Source organism: Cetorhinus maximus, chromosome 11 (genome assembly GCF_964194155.1).
Source record: "Cetorhinus maximus chromosome 11, sCetMax3.hap1.1, whole genome shotgun sequence".
Lineage (NCBI taxonomy): Eukaryota > Metazoa > Chordata > Chondrichthyes > Lamniformes > Cetorhinidae > Cetorhinus > Cetorhinus maximus.
The window spans coordinates 38,412,009-38,428,590 of NC_135889.1; the positions used below are offsets into that span (position 1 = coordinate 38,412,009).

Sequence of the window (16,582 nt, forward strand, 5' to 3'; positions counted from 1 at the left end):
ATATTGGATGAAGGGGAGGCAACATGGGCCACCTTCTGAGAGGATAGCCCTTGTCACCCAGCAGCCAGCCATCAAGCGGGGCCAGAGCACTGAAGAGCCCCAGCACCTGGGAATGTCTGAAAATGTAGGCGTCGTGGGAATTGCCAGGGTACCTTGCACAGACTTGTAGAATCAGCATCCTGTGATCACACACTATCTGCACGTTCAGAGTGGAAGCCCTTCCTGTTGACGAAGGCACCGGGCTCACCTGCTGGCGCCTTGATGGCCACATGTGTGCAGTCTATTGTACCCTGGAAGCTAGCAATGGCTGCGAAGCCTCTGGCTCGCTGTGCCTGGCTTGCCTGGTCCCAACAGTAGTGGATGAAGGTCAATGCACGCCTGAACAGAGCGTCTGTGACCTGCTTGACACAAGTGTGGACAGCTGATTGGAGACACCGCAAAGATCACCCACCGAGCCCTAGAAGGAGTCAGAGAAGTTGGAGGCAGCTATGACCTTCAGAGCCCCTGTCATGGGATGTCTGCCCACACAGAGGAGATCTCAGGGCCAATCATCTGACAGATATAGTTGACTGTTTCCCTTAACAGTCGGAGACTCCTTCGGCACTGCACCTCAGACATATTGAGGTAGCTGCTTCGCCGCCTGTATACCCTGGCAGCTGGATTGTGGCGTCTTCTGTGGCCCCTTCCATCTTGGACTACCTCTTGGCCCTGCACCCCTTGTACCTGCACCTGTACTCCCAAAGGTGGCTCCCCTGGAGGCTGAATGTGCACTCCTGGCCTCTTCCCCATTCTAGCCCTCCCTTCCTCCTCAGAGGAGCTGCCTCCAGTGGACATGTCAGATCCCATACCCAGGCTAAGGGGAGGCTTCTGGAAAGCTGCAGGCCCGCTAAAGATTCCTGACTGCAGAGTGCTGACCTGAAGGTTCAAAGTACACAAAGTTGCTGGAATGCATTCTGAACTACTGCAGATCACATGGGCAAGTTTAAAATACTTTCTCCAATAAATACTCCACAAAGCAGATTGACAACCCCACGAAGCCCTCTTACCCAACCCATGGATGAGTTTCATAGAAAAGTCTCTTACCCGCCTGCTTGTTGCGCCCAGGCGCCGATCCAAAGATCGCACGGGCGCCTAAAAATCGCCATCGATTGAAGATGAAAGGGCCTTAACTGGCCTGTTAATTAATGGCGGGCACGGATCGGACATCATCGCGTGCCCGCCCAGTGAAATATCGCAATGGCATGCGGTGACATCGGGATGCTCGCCTGACGTCACCGCGCATCATTTTACACACAAATGTGCGGGGCCTGCCCCCCACACATCAAACTGAAAATTCTGCCCTATGTTTCAGTAACATCACCTCTCATTCTTCTAAATTTCAATGAGTACAGGCCCAACCTATTCAACCTCTCCTTATAAGAAAATCCCTCCACACCCAGGATCAACCTAGTGAACTTTCTTTGAACTGCCTCCAATGCTAGTATACCTTTCCTTAGATAAGGGGACCAAAATTGTTTCACACTATTCTTCGTGTGGTCTAACCAGTGCCTTGTATAGCTTTAGCAAGACTCCCCTATTTTTTCACTCCATTCCCTTTGAAATAAAGGCCAACATTCCATTTGCCTTCCCTATTACCCGTTGAACTTGTATGTTAGCTTTTTGGGATTCATGCACAAGACTCCCAAATTCCTCTGTGCTGCTCTGCAAGGCTGCCATATCCTTTTGCTTTGTAAGCCTACGTATCCCCTTTCCAGAACACTTTCCCCTTCCTATTTAGTTTAAAGCCGTCTCTATAGTCCTAGTTATTCGGTTCACCAGGACACTGGTCCCAGCATGGTTCAAGTGAAGCCCATCCTACCGGAATCTGTCACTTGATGCTGAAAGCAACACATACATCATAAAAGCTGCAGTTGTTATATCCAAACTGAGTAAGAAAGTTTGGAACAACAGCAACCTGATTGAGAGCACCAAACTGCAGGTCTATCAAGCCTGTGTCCTCAGCGCATTCCTCTACAGTGGCGAGACCTGGACAACATGTGCCAGGCAGGAGGAAAGGCTGAACAGTTTCCAACTTCTCTTGGCAGGACAAGATAACCAATTCAGAGGTCCTGAAGTGTGATAATTCCATCAGCATATATTTATTGCTAAGTCAACAAGGTCTGCGCTGGCTTGGCCACATTCATCGAATGGATGACGGCCATATACCCCAAGACCTTCTGTATGATGAACCAGCCACTGGGTCACGACCTCCTGGGTGTCCGTACCTCTGCTGCAAAGACACGTGCAAGCAAGATGCAAGGTGGTGAACATTAACACTGACAACTGGGAGACAGTTGCTGATGACGGTGACTTTTGGAGGCCATCTGTTTGGAAGGGCATTGGAAGAAGCAAGCAGAAACAAAAAGCTCAGCTGGCTGAGAAGAGGGTCCAGAGAAAACAGAGATCAGCAAAATTATACACCTTCTCAGTCCACTGTCTTCCTCTGGAGTAAATGTGCATAAATTACAACTCAAGGACCATAGGAGTACCAACCCTGCTGTTACTACTACACTGTTCCAGAAAGACATGAGACATTTGACCTTTTTTGACTTCAGTATTCTGAATTCATTTATGCTAAAATAACATTTCAGAATATAATGCTTTCAGATTAGCTGAATCTGTGCAACCAAAGAGCTGGTACATACACAGATGTACATTTTCATGGAAGAATCAGAGAACCTCTGTTCAGCCTGGAAAGAGGGTCACTGGGCTTCCATATTATGTTTGACCATGCTCGCAGCAATTCTGCAAAATCAGATGATTTTTCTTTTTCACAAACTGCTCCCAGATCTCTGCTGAAGTAGTGGTTCAGGAAATCCTAGGTGAACTGAACTGGAATTAACCTGTTAGAACTAATACAATCTATCACAGGAGCTTTCTTTTAACTCTGATGGGGTATGGGCAAATTGCCATGTTTTTAATCCATTAACTTCTTTGAGCTTCCCATCTCTCCACCTCAAAACAACAAAATATTTGTATGAAAATATTTTAATCCAATATGCATATTGGTAGATTAATTGCTTTTGTTACAGTAATTTAGAACTTAACCAAATTTCACATACGTTTCATGTTTATAGTGAAGGAAATTTAGCAACAAAACAAGTGATATTCTTACAGAGACCTGCCACACCCAGCCCTGATCTGCATCTGGAAACATCAGAGGTAAGTTAAATTAATGTTAACTTCAGGATCACAGCATTTTAGATGTGAAATGTTATTTCTTGTAATTATCATTTTCTTAAATGTTTCAAAATATTTGATCAGCACACATGTACCAATGGCGATAAATACAAAGTAGGAAACCTCCACATCAATTCTGCACAGCTGCAATCTCAAAGGAACAATCTGAGTTTGTATGTGCTATTTGGGTAATTAAGTATACAGGGGGTGCAGAAATTGAGAGTGGGATTTTGTAATGTAGTCACCACAATGTTACCATGGCTCCAAGGTTTAAATTATGAGGAGCATTTACATAAACTAGGCTTATTTCCCTGGAATATAGAAGGCTAACAGTGAGGTTGTTTAAGGTTTTGAAAGGAATTGATAGGGCAGATAGAGAGAAACCTTTTCTGCTAGTGGGGAATCTAAGACAAAGAGGACATAACCTTAAAATTAGAGCCAGGCCATTCAAGAAAGGGCAATACTTCACACAAAGGGTGGTAGAGGTGCGGAGCACACTTGAGGGGCTGAGTGGCCTATTCTTGTTCCTATGTTCCAGTTGTTCTGGTTTCAAGCTGCACTCCAGGGGCTTGAGGATGCAATCCAGGTTGACACTTGAGTAGGAAATGCTGCAATGTCAGATGAGACGTTAAACTATTGCCCCCTCTGTCCTCTCCTTTAGCTTAAATTATCTCATGCACTATTATGGAGGAGGTGGGGAGCTCTCTCTGGTACCATGGCTAATATTTAACCCTCAACTAAGATCACAAAAGCAGATGATTCAATTATCTATTTCATTGTTATTTGTGGAATCTTGCTGTGCGCAGGTTGTCAGCTGCATTTTCCTACATTACTACAGTGACTACACTTCAATGGTATTTCATTGGGAGTAGATCACTTTGGGATGGTCTGAGCTTATGTAAGGTACTATATAAATGTAAGTTCTTTGTTTAAATAGTGTGAGAAATTTTGTACTGATGTGAGACTAGATTATGATATGAAACTTGGAAGCATTGTGAACTGTGAAGATGATAGTATAGAACTCAAAAAGACGTAGACAAGTTGGTGGAATGGGAAGACAGGTGGCAGATGAAGTTCCATGTAGAGAAATGTGAAGAATTTTGGTAGGAAGAACATGGAGAGACAATATAAAATAAAAGGTACAATTCTAAAGGAGGTGCAGAAGCAGAGGGCCTGAGTGTATATGTGCATAAGTCATTGAAGGTGGCAGGACAGGTTGAGAGAGCATTTAATAAAGCATACAGAGTCCAGGGCTTTGTTAATGGGAGATGAGCAAAAAAATTGTATAAAACACTAGCTCAGCTGGAGTATTGCACCCAGTTCTGGGTGCCACACTTTAGGAAGGATGTGAAGGTCTTGGAGAGTGCACAGAAAAGATTCACAAGAATGGTTCCAGGGATGAGGAATTTCAGTTATGAAGATACATTGGAGAAGTTAGGACTGTTTTCCTTGGAAAAAAGAATGCTGAGAGGAGATTTGATAGATATTCAAAATCATGAGGGGTCTGGACAGCGTAGATAGGGAGAAACTGTTCCCACTCGTGAAAGGATTGAGAATGAGAGGGCACAGATTTAAAGTATTGGCAAAAGAAGCAAAAGCGATATGAGAAAATATTTTCATGCAAATGTGTTTAAGGTCTGGAATGCACTGTCTGAGAGTTTGGTGGAGACAGGGTCAATTGAAGCATTGTCACAACTCACTGGGGATAGTGCACTGTAATATCAAGCCCCGCTGTTTCCCGAGCCGCATCAAATGTGAGAAATTTGACCAAACCACCAGATTGCCCAAATTCCCAATTCTACCTAGCTGTTTAATTTAGGTTAGCAGAATACAAGCACTAGGTTTGTAAACTTAATAAGTAAATGAAAACAGAAAATGCTAGAAAAACTCAGCAGGTCTAACAGCATCTGTGGAGAGAAAGACAGTTAACGTTTCAAGTCCATATGACTCTTCTTCAGAGCTAAAGAGAAGTAAAAATGTGATGAAATGTATACTGTTTAAGGGGTGTCGAGCAGGCGATGCTGGATAGAAGACCAGTGATAGGTGGAGGCAAAGGAGAGGTTGACAAAGATGTCATGAACAAAAAGACAAAGGGGTGTTAATGGTAGTAGTTAGGGCTAAAGAAGGTGCTGATGATGGCATTAAGGTCAGAAAGCAGAATGTGGTAATAGCAGGACAAGGGTAAGCACTCTGGAAAGAACAATATGAACAAGTGGCAGATGGTCCTAGTGGGAGTGGGGTGGGGGGAGGGGATGGTGGTCGGGAAAAAAGATAAAAAATAGGATAAAAGGTGGGGATGAAACAATGAATAAAAATGAAAATAAATAAAAAATAAAAACAAGTGGATAAAAAATAAAAATAAAAAAATAAAAATGAATATTGATAAAAGGGGTGAGGATGGGGGAGAGAGTTCATGGATTGAAGCTGTTGAACTCAATGTCAAGTCCGGAAGGCTGTAAAGTGCCTAATCAGAAGATGAGGTGCTGTCCCTCCAGTTTGCATTGGGCTTCACTGGAACATTGCAACAGGCCAAGGATGGACATGTGGGCAAGAGAGCAGGATGGTGTTGAAATGGCAAGCAACAGGAAGGTCTGGGTCATGTATGAACTGCTAATTTCTAACTCTATAACCTAAACTCTATCCTTCTTAAATCCCTATACCCGCACATACAAGACACTTAAGACACACAAAAACATGGATTTTAAGGGTGGATAAAACAGTTCAGTCGCACCAATTCCAGAGTATAGGAGTCGATGAGTTGATTTTGATTGATGTCTTTCCAAATTTCTTTCATTTCTTGTTGATGAGATAAGATGTTCTTCCAGCACTTTCAGTATTTAGTTCACTGGTTGAGCACTTGCTTTTCAATGTCTCTACTAGTGATTTTTCCCTTTGCCTCTTCACAGGGGTTTTCAGAGAAAGAGCCGGTTATAGAGATATGAGGAGAAAAAGCCAGCTGGCTATTATTGTGGGACTACTGGAATCTTCCACACATAGAAAAAGAGGTTTTAAGCCTTGTTCCTTTCAGGCTAGGAGCTATTCTGCTGCATTGCTCTCACACAAAACCTGGTCACCTGGTCAGGAGCCAATTAAAATTTTGTTGCCAGGCAGTTCCCCCATTAAACCAGACTCTTCCTCAGCACCATCCTGTCTTTCATGGCACACTCTGTTCCAGGATAGCAACATTGTACCTATCCCTCACACTGTTCCAGTAAACATATCCTTCAAACTGTGGCCATTGTAATTTTAATCCACAGTCCAACAGAAATAAAAAGATATATTCTTTACAGCATTCAAAAGGGAATTAGACTGCTATCCAAAAAGGAAGAATATGCAGGGTTATGGGGAGAAGGTAGGAGAATGGCACTAAGGGAATTGCTTATTCAGAGCTGGTGCAGACACGATGGGCCAAATGTCCTCCTGCGCTGTAACAGTTTGTGTTCTGTGATGTAGTATTTAGTCTACTCCCTTTCAGCAAAAGCAAATTGGAAGTTTATTCTTGGTAATTGCAGAACACTTTCAAACCTTTCAACCTTTCAAAGAATCTAGTTTATTATTGAAACTGAATTTTGTGTGATTCAGCACAAATGCATCATTCTAATAGTCAAATAATTTATATCCCTTAGAGATCATATTCTATATTTTATTGGCTGGTTTTCTTTCCTGTTAGTTGAAGACAAGTATAAAGGGTGCAATGGATTTGAGTTCAAATTCTGTACATTTGTATTTTTTTTAGAACCATAATATCTCCTATTTCATGTAAAACAACACTAGATTGAAAAGAAACATGTACGGTATTGAAGAGCGAGTGGGTTCAAAATTCCAAACCTGTAGGTGGTGCCATCAGCAAACCACTGAGACAATCAAAAGTGACAACCCAAATGGGACCAGCAGTGAATCATCAAAACAAGCAGTGAAAGTAGCAAAAAATATCAGTAGAAACCTATCAGCAAATATTGACAGCACAGATAGAAGAAAAGATGTCCTTTCCCCACTGAGCAAGTTTCTCATCCTATGGCAGGTAATTACTGCAAGACGCTGAATCCAAGTAGACAGCAATTAAGTTAGAGGCTGAAACCCCTGAAGCAACAGTGGAATTTCCAGAATTTGACTGATGCAAAGAGCAAAGAAAATTCTCCAACCCATTATTTGCACCTCCAACTGAGTGTAGAACTGTGGATCCCACACCATCAGCTCTAAGTCATGGATTGCACTAAATCTCCTGGCCTTTCTACTTAAATTGTCACTCATTTACAGCTGGCTGTAGCTTCCCCCCTCCTCAAAGCCACCGACTTGTTGCTAATATCTTCCCTGCAACCCCACACTGTAGTTCCCCTCAGAAGCTACTAGGATGGCCACTGGCAGATGCCAGGAGTACTGGACACAGATCCCACCCACGCCCCATGCATGCACATATGCAAAAACCCTCTGTTCCAGTTGTGTAGGAGTTGAATTTTGCTGGGCTACTGGTAGTGGGGGCTATCCTAGCAATAGGAGAGACCATTTTAAGACAGATGAGGAAAAAGATTTTCTCTCAGAGGATCATTACGTCTGTGGGATTCTCTTCCCCGGAAAGCAATAGAGGCTGGATCATTGAGTTTATTCAAGGCTGAGTTTTAGATTTTTGATAGGCAAGGGAGTCCAGGGTTATGGTGGTTGGGGGGGTCGGGGGGGGGGGGGCGGGGGGGCAGATAAGAAAGTGGAGCTGAGACCACAATCGGATCAGCCATAATTTTATCGAATGGCAGAGCAGGCTCAAAGGGCCAAATGGCCTACTCTTGCTCCTAAGTCCTAAGTTCCTATTGCTCTGTTTGCACTATGAAAACTTATCAGCCATGATTGAATGGCGGAGCAGACTCAATGGGCCAAATGGCCTAATTTCTGCTCCTATGTCTTATGGTCTTATGGTCTATACCAATCAAATAATCCCCCCCAGGGACTAGGTTCATGTTTCCCAGGCAACCACCCACAGGTACCCCATTCTTAGGATATAAGCGAGCAATATGCCCTAAGCTATGACAGAGATAACTCCTCAGTAGTTTATTAGATTTAACATTTTTAACTTTATTGTCAAAAAAAATACAATGTTCCTTCCCAGCCTCTTGCTACACTACAGCATCACTCATCCCTCATGGAGTTTTACCAGGATGTCCACAGTTCTTCAGGTTGGAAGGGTATCCTAGGCTACTGAAGGACTCAATTATGAGCCAGTTCCTCCACTGCTAGATGCTGCTGTACGACAGCCACCAGCTCTCTTTGCCTGACCCACATCCTGATTTTTGGGGCAGAACTCAGATGAATCAGTCCACAACAAGCAGCTCCACAATCTTCACTGGGTTAATTATCTCAGACTGCAACCATTGCCAGACCAGGTGTATAAGGTCATAAATCTGTACTCTTGGAGGTTTCCCCACCTCATAAGTCCAAGCTGTTGAGCTCTCACTATGGGAGCTACTTCAGTGGATGCCAGGATATCCTCCATCAGTGTCTGATAATCGGCTGCATGGTGTTGATAAAAGCAAAATACTGCAGATGCTGGAAATAGGAAACAAAAACAGAAAATGCTAGAAAAACTCAGCAGGTCTAGCAGCATCTGTGGAGAGAGAAACAGGGGTAACATTTCGAGTCCATATGACCCTTCTTCAGAGTTGGAGACCCTTCTTCAAAGGAGCCCTGAAGAAGGGTCATATGGACTCAAAATGCTAACTCTGTTTCTCTCTCCACAGATGCTGCTGGACCTGCTGAGTTTTTCCAGCATTTTCTGTTTTTGAATCAGCTGCATGCATTGGTTCCAATCAAAGCTTACCTTTTGAGCATCTCCAACAAAACAAGGAGCCACAATCCCTGATCACTCTTCTCTTGGGCACTTCTCTTCCTCTGCTCGTCATTGAAAGGCCAGAAGTTACACCTCCGCATCATCACCTGGAATTTTGCAATACCAAGCTTGGCTAGTTAGGCAGTGGATCTATCACCTTGGATCCTAGGGTCCAGTGGTCAAGTAGACACATAGACTAAAGCTGAATGTTTTAAACAAGTAAGATTTATTCACCCAAGTTATGTCTTTTTAAGTGCAAAGATGAACAAAACAGAAGCAGGGATTACTTCCCAGCATACGCACTCTCTCTCCCAAACAGAACTATATTCCTGAATTTTATGCTAGGCAGGCTGGGAGTCATTCCTGATTGGTCTTAGTTGCCTTTAAATATGTCTTAAAACTATAATGCCAAGCTTTGGTCATTCTGACATTTTATACCATTTCTCAAAGCAGATACAAAATTCTCAAAAGCCTACAGTTAACATATTGATCTTCTCTCGCAATGTAATTATATTCTAATATCCTTTACTTGAATCCTATTATATTCATCCCTTTCAATTCCCTATTAAATAGTAACATAAACTCCCATATGCACTTACTAGCAACCAGATCAAGCTAAATATTGTCAGAAGCTTGGGAACAGGTCACCTGTCCACCCTTCCAACTGGGAAACTGCATGCTGAGAGGTGTGGGGGAGAAATACCATTAACAGTGAATGAAGAGAGAAACTGTTTAGGTCAAAAATTTATCTCTAAAGGTCATTTCCTTTTCCCCAACATTTATGAGAATTCAGTATTCTTTGATTTAATTGCCCTCAATAGAATATTTTTAGTATTCTTTTCATTTCAACAAGCCTTTCTATTGATCCTCACTTTACAGAAAAAATCTACTCGGCAAGCAAAAAGCAATGAAAAAACCAAAAACTGGAATAGAAATGTGGGTGTGACCACCAGTAAAAATAAGCCTTCAGAATCAGAGCCTCCTGACGATTCTTATACTACTTCAGAAAGAAACTTCTGGATCAAAGAGCCATCACATCAATATGGAGGCCTTTCTGGCATGCCTCGCACTGATAATGTTTTCAGAGACTTGGATGATGGGCAGCTCGATCAAGAGGAAGAAATACCTCAAGTTACCTGCATATGACACTGCACAGTTCCATTACATACAAAAGACAACAACATAAAGAAAGGCAACCGGACTTCCTATCATGTACTTTGACAGTAGCAAATAGCTTTGTGAGATGTGAATTTTTTTGTCTTCAAACAGAAAGCTATGTTTAAAAATATGCCCTTTTTTACTTTTCCATTATCTTACAGCAGACGTATTAAACAATATTTCGACTCTCAGGATTTATGCACACAGATCCAGGCTTCTTTAACAAATCATAACTGTCAATTACGATTTGAAGGTCTTCCCACAGTACTGTTGGATAAGGAGTTCCAGCATTTTGACCCAGTGATGATGAAGGAACAGCAACATGTTTCAAAGCCATGACGGTGTATGACTTGAGGCGAAATTGCAGGTGGTGCTGTTCACATGCGCCTGATGCCCTTGTCCTTCTAAGTGGTAGAGGCCACAGATTTGGGAATTGTCAAAGTAGCCTTGCTGCAGTGAAATCTGCAGACAAGGTACATGAGTGGTGAAGGAAGTGAATGTTTAAGGTTGTGGACGGGGTGCCAATCAAGTGGGCTGCTTTATCCTGGATGGTGCTGAGCTTGAATATTGTTGGAACTGCACTCATCTAAGCATGTAGAGAATATTCCATAACATTCCTGACTTATGCTTGAAGGAAAGGCTTTGGGAAGTCGGGAGGAGAGTCACCTAGTCTTGCAACCGCAGTATTTCTGTGACTGGCCCAGTTACGTTTCTGATCAATGATGAGTCCCAGATGTTGATGGTGGGGGATTTGACAAAGGTGATGATTCTATTGAATTTCAAGGGGAGGTGGTTAAGACTTTCTCTTGTTGGAGATGGTCATTGCCTGGCACTTGTTTGCCATGAATGTTACTTTCCACTTATCAGCCCAAATGTGGACATTGCCCAAGTCTCCCTGCATTCGGGCACGACCTGCCTCATTATCTGAGGAGTAGCAAATGGAACTGAACACTGAAGCTAAACATACTGTTGGGATTAGCAGCTTTTAATAATGCACTGAGAACTATTTAATAAGAATCAGTCTGGTACTGGTGTCAATGCAAAATTCTCTCAATTAACGTATTGATTTCTTCAGCTCATCAAGAGAATAACTTAAACTCCTATGGTTGAAAGGTATGAAGAACCATTGTATCGACTTGCGCACCGAGTACAATTTCAGTTGAGGTACTCAGCTGAATCAGGTACTAATTTTAAATCACAATGGAAATTTTCATTCATGGTTCTGCACAATGGTCAATCATCATATTCTAACATAGAAAAAGTAATACGATTCATTGTAGCAGCCAGGACAATAATTCTAATGTCATGGGCCAAATAGCCTCCTTCTGTGCTGTTAATGACTCTATGACTTCTGGTATAACCACATTATCTAGCACCACGCTAATCTAATTATACGATACAGAAATAGGAGCCATCCTTTTGTTGCACAACCACCAGTAAATGAATCTTTTTAATAAATGTAAGTGTTCTTTTGAAGAGTCTCTTAGATCAGGGGTTCACAAACTTCTGTGTTATTAAAGAAAATCCATGGATCCCCTTTAGCACAACTATTTTTTCTGTATAAAAATTAGTTACAAATCCTGCATATAAATGTATTATTTTTGTTTTCTAATCAGTCTGTGGCCTTGCCCTCCACCCACCCAACTCCCCCTTGCCCCCCACCCACCCCATGTATCTACAGCCTCCTGCAGCCCCTAACAATCCTTCGAGATCTCTGCACTCCTTCACTTCTGGCCTCTTGCACATTCTGGATTTTCAGCACTCCATCAATGGCTTCTGTGTCTTTGGTTAGCTGGTCTCTAAGCCCTGGAATTGCCTTCCTAAACCTCTCCAATTCCCTATCCCTCTCTCTTCCTTTCATCCTCTCCTTAAAATCTACATTTTTGATTAATCTTTTTTCTTTCCTGTACTAATATCTCCTTATGTGGCTCAGTGTCAAAGTTTGTTTGATAACACTCATGCGAAGTGCCTTGGACAGTTTACTATATTGAAGGTGCTGTATAAGCAATTGTTGCTGAGGCTATGGGCTTTCCTGGGATTCTGCAGACAGTGTGCAAGAAAATTAATTTGACTATAATAACAGAACTGTCTCTAAATAGACAAAACAGTTGGCCTAACTTGGTTAGGAGTCATTAGGTAGGTATTATAGATTATTTCGTGACTGTGTGAAGCTTCATTGAATTGAACGTTTTACAAACCCTCACCTTAAGAAATGCCAGCCCATCTTGTTGCTCCATCTGTTTCTGCAACTTTGAAACTTGCTTCTCAATAGAATTTAAATTCTCTTGAATTTCTCCAAGATTTCCCTCTATTGTTTTTAAAATCTTCTCCTCTTGTTCCCTGCGATCTCTGATTAAACACTGCTTTCTCTCAGTGAGAATCTGGTGAGTCTAAGGACAGAGTTTTACCAATCCCCAGCTGGTGGGCTGGGAGGGAATCGTGGTGGAGGACTGCAGAAAGCTGCATCAGGACAGCTCCTCAACACAGACCTGCTGCTAGGAGCAGCTGCATTTTGTCAACGGTGCAACCACCAGTTTAACAGAGGTGGATCCCCTGCAGCAGCCCAGGGGCAGGGGGAGGCATCGGAGCCAGAGGCTCCAATGTCCAAAGAGGGGGCTGGAAGCAGAAAAGGCATACCCTACAGCCCCAACAATCTCCCTGGAGGGTTTTGCCTTCTGATTCTCGGACGCCTGAATTTTAAATTTTTTTATTCAATTACCTTCTGGAGGCTCGAGGTCTCCTGCTTTCTTTAGCAATGATCACTTCTCCTGGTAATGCTGCTGCTGAGGCTTCAGAGTTGCCAGCCCTCTGATTAGGCCGGCAGTACCATGAGCCTTTCTGCCATCCTTGATTGGATGGTAGACCCACAGGCAGCCAATTAGGAGGAAACCTGGGGTAAAATTGCCCGAGCTGGTCCCACTGCTGGCAAATGCGTGCTCAGAACCCACTATTCACACTGACGTTGGGGTCCCAAAGCATGTGGTAAAATTCAGCCCTAAGTGACATGTGATCTGACCAATCTGAGTTCTCAGGAGCAGCTTAACAAAAACTTGCTTCCGTCACTCGGAGTAACAAGGAGCTCTGGAAAATCCTCTTCCCCAGCAGATCCCCAAGGGAACCTATCTCTATCATTCTGAGTGACAGACGCTCTGGTCAGCTCACTTCCCCTGGAGCTCCTCAATGGGCTAGAAAGTGGCCAATCAACGCAGCCAGAAGGCAGGGTTTGCGGAGATTATTTCAGTTGAAAGGGGCTCGTGTTCAGAATTAGCTCAATTGGTTTAATTGTTTTTTTTAATTGACAGTGATCTTTGTCCTTCAGACAAGGTCATATATTTTGACATTTCCCTTTAAAACTTCTTGTGGACCCCTAGGGGCCTCCAGATTCCCAATTGAGAACCTTTTTCTTCAATAGTCAGAACGAAAAATTAGGGGTATAGTCACACCTGGCAAACACTTAGCATTTCCTGCTGGTTGACCACAGGCTGCCCTGGCAGTAGGTATGTGGCAACTTTCCATTGGGCCAGGCAGATGCAAGAAAAGACACTAAAATGGAGAAATTTACCAAAATGCTCTGACATAAGTAATTTTTATAAAAATCTTTAATGTTCAAAACACTCCCTACAATCATTACAGAAAAATCATTTTGAATAGTATTAAGTATATACTTATATGCAGAAAAATGTTAATTAGCACTGTTGAATTCTTGACAGTTTTTAACTGTTATTCTTTAGAAACGAGGTTAAATGGGTCTTATGAATATTGGTGCTTACCGGTTTGTTGTATGAAAGACTGTAGTGGAAGTGAGTAGATGAATCTGAAACGTCTTAGAGTTTGTATTGTTTGTTTGGTGTTACAGAAGGAAACAAAATACTAATGTCAAGTATAATATAAATTACGGGTAGTTGGGAGCAAGTGATAAAGCTGGAGTTTGGTCTCGGAGTTCAGATGATACGATCAAAGCCCTGCAATTAAATTACAGCCTGACATTATTTTAAAATATATTATGGTTTCTATGGAATTACAATAATACACCACAGTGCATAGAAGGCTCAGTAGTGATTTTGATATCTTCACTGCAGAGTGACAACCTCAAGCAATTGATTGACAGAGTTTTCAATGAAAGATTCACTTTGCAGTTATAATGTTATTGAGACCATAGTTATTAGGGCTGTGTATTCTAAGCATTATCTTAAGATATTTTTCTAATAATTATATGCCATAGTTCCTGTTTTTAAGGATGCATTAATTGCTCTAGCTGTAGTATTTCTTAACATAACTCATTGTTTTCCCATGTTGTTATTTTTACACTCGTGTTCTATTTACATACTCAAAGCTGCAAAAGATTGTATGTAACGAATCCAAATAAATATTCTGACATTTTTAAAATGATATATTTACGTATTTAAGCAGAAATAATAAAGTACAAAAAGTAGAACTCGAAAGTTATGCAAAACATTACAATGAGTAGGCAGTATTCAATATACCTTTTACAATTTCTGCATCAGAAAATAGAAATACATAAAATAACGCTGAATGTGCATGTGTTTACTTTGCTGAATAATTTTAAAATATACAATTTATATTTCCATTTACACTGCAAACATAAAAAAACTGCAGATTCTGGAAATCTGAAATAAAAACAAATGCTGGAAATACTCAGGCGAGAAATAGGGTTAAAGGGTGGAATCATCCCAGATTTTCACTGTGTGATAGCGGGCGGGAAAAACTATGTTTTGCCCGCCAGCCACCGTGGCAGTTTTTCACGCTGTATCGTCCCAATTCCCCCTCATTAATCGTGCGTTCCTGGGAAACACGCCATTTTGATGGTGGGCAGGCTCTGATTTGCCCGCCATGCCATCACCTCGCTGTTTCCTCACCCCAAGTGCCATATTTTAAGTGCAGCCACGCGCATGCCTCTCAGTGCCTCCAGCCCAGGACTGCTGCAAAGACATGGCCCCAAAAGGCAAAAAGACTGCAGACCCCAGTTTAGTAACATGTCCCTGGAACACCTTTTGGATGCCAAGGAGGCCCGCCATGATGTCCTCTACCCCCACTGTGGCTGCAGGAGGGGCAGCAACATTACCACTCCGGCTTGGGAGGCGATAGCAGTGGTGATCAGTGCCAATGCTGCACAGAAGAGGTTGGCCATCCAATGCAGATAGGGGATGAATGATTTCATCTGTGCCGCCAGGGTAAGGCAGCTATCTCATCACTCTAAACTCACACACTCAAGCCCATCACACATTCACTGACATCTCACTCACTGCCAGCTCAAGGCACATCACCGCTCACTCTCTCACATGCACACGCCCTCACATCTCCATCCAGCCTGATCTCCTCTAGAGACTGCCTCCTCAGCCCTGAGGCCACTTGCACAGATCAACATGTGTCCCCATACAAACCCTGGGATACCCCTTTCCCCAGTACAGCTCCAGCCCTGCAGCCTCTTCCCTTGCCTGAGGCCACTTCTCTCCCTTCCCCTAGCCCTGCAGCCATTGAGAAGCCACCCTTACCTTATGGCTGGTCTGGTAGTAGACACCGGTCCCAGTGCCCCCCCCAAAAAGTAATGTGGTGCTGTCTGCGAAGCCTAGCGTTTATGACCGTTAGTGCTGCCTGAAGCAAGGTAGGCAGACAAACCTTGAAGTCCCAACTGAAGTGCAGTTCACCAGGTGCACATCGCTTATGTACAGTTGTGAAATATGTCGGCGTGCAATCATGCCGACGTGCTCAGATGATCCAGCGTGAGGGGATGATTCCAGCAAGCTGGGCTTATAATTACATGCAAATGTTTTACAGTGAGGTTCCTGACATCCAATGGCAGGAAATGTGGCCCGCCATTGATGGGTCGAGAAGAGAATTTCAAACTGGTTTCACGACGTCGTGAAACTGATTTTTGGCCTTCTCGTCATATTGTCCGCTCACGCCACTGAACATGCCCGACACCAATGGGCACAGAAAATTCCGCCTAATGATTCAGCTCGATGATCTTTCGTCAAAACTGGAAAAAGTTGGAGATGTGTTACATGTTTTAACCAAGCACAGAGATAGGTAAAGGGGATGGAGAGAGGAACGAACAAAACAGGAAGTCTGTGGTAAGTTGGGAATGATTAAATGACAAAAGGGATGATGGTGCAAGTGAAAAGATGATGGTAATGGGACAAGTAAAGAAACAAAAGATGGGTCAACAGGACCTGTAAATGGCAATAGCAGGATCAACACCAACTGTTGCTTGCCTGAAAAAAATGGAAGCAGTGGTTCTGGGCCCAAATTGTTGAACTGAGTGTTGAGGCCATGAGGCTGTAAAGTGGCTAAGTGAAAGATGAGGTGCTGTTCCTCAAGTTTATACTGAGCTTCATTGGAATAGTATAGGACATACAGCTCAGAGTGGTA

The 16,582-nt window shown here is 42.9% G+C and overlaps 1 protein-coding gene across 2 annotated transcripts in view; it reads left to right on the forward strand.

The window, feature by feature from the left end:
- rftn2 (raftlin family member 2) overlaps positions 1 to 14,574 on the forward strand; it is a 105,291-nt gene extending 90,717 nt beyond the window's left edge. Inside the window, exons 9-10 of one of the 2 annotated variants that reach the window (XM_078551818.1) lie at positions 3,117 to 3,201; positions 9,914 to 14,574. In XM_078551818.1, the coding sequence (XP_078407944.1) occupies positions 3,117 to 3,201; positions 9,914 to 10,180 (352 nt within the window). In that variant the 3' untranslated portion in view covers positions 10,181 to 14,574. The remainder of the gene's footprint in view (positions 1 to 3,116; positions 3,202 to 9,913) is intronic. The other variant, XM_078551819.1, reaches the window with a different exon arrangement.
- Positions 14,575 to 16,582: the final 2,008 nt, after the last annotated feature.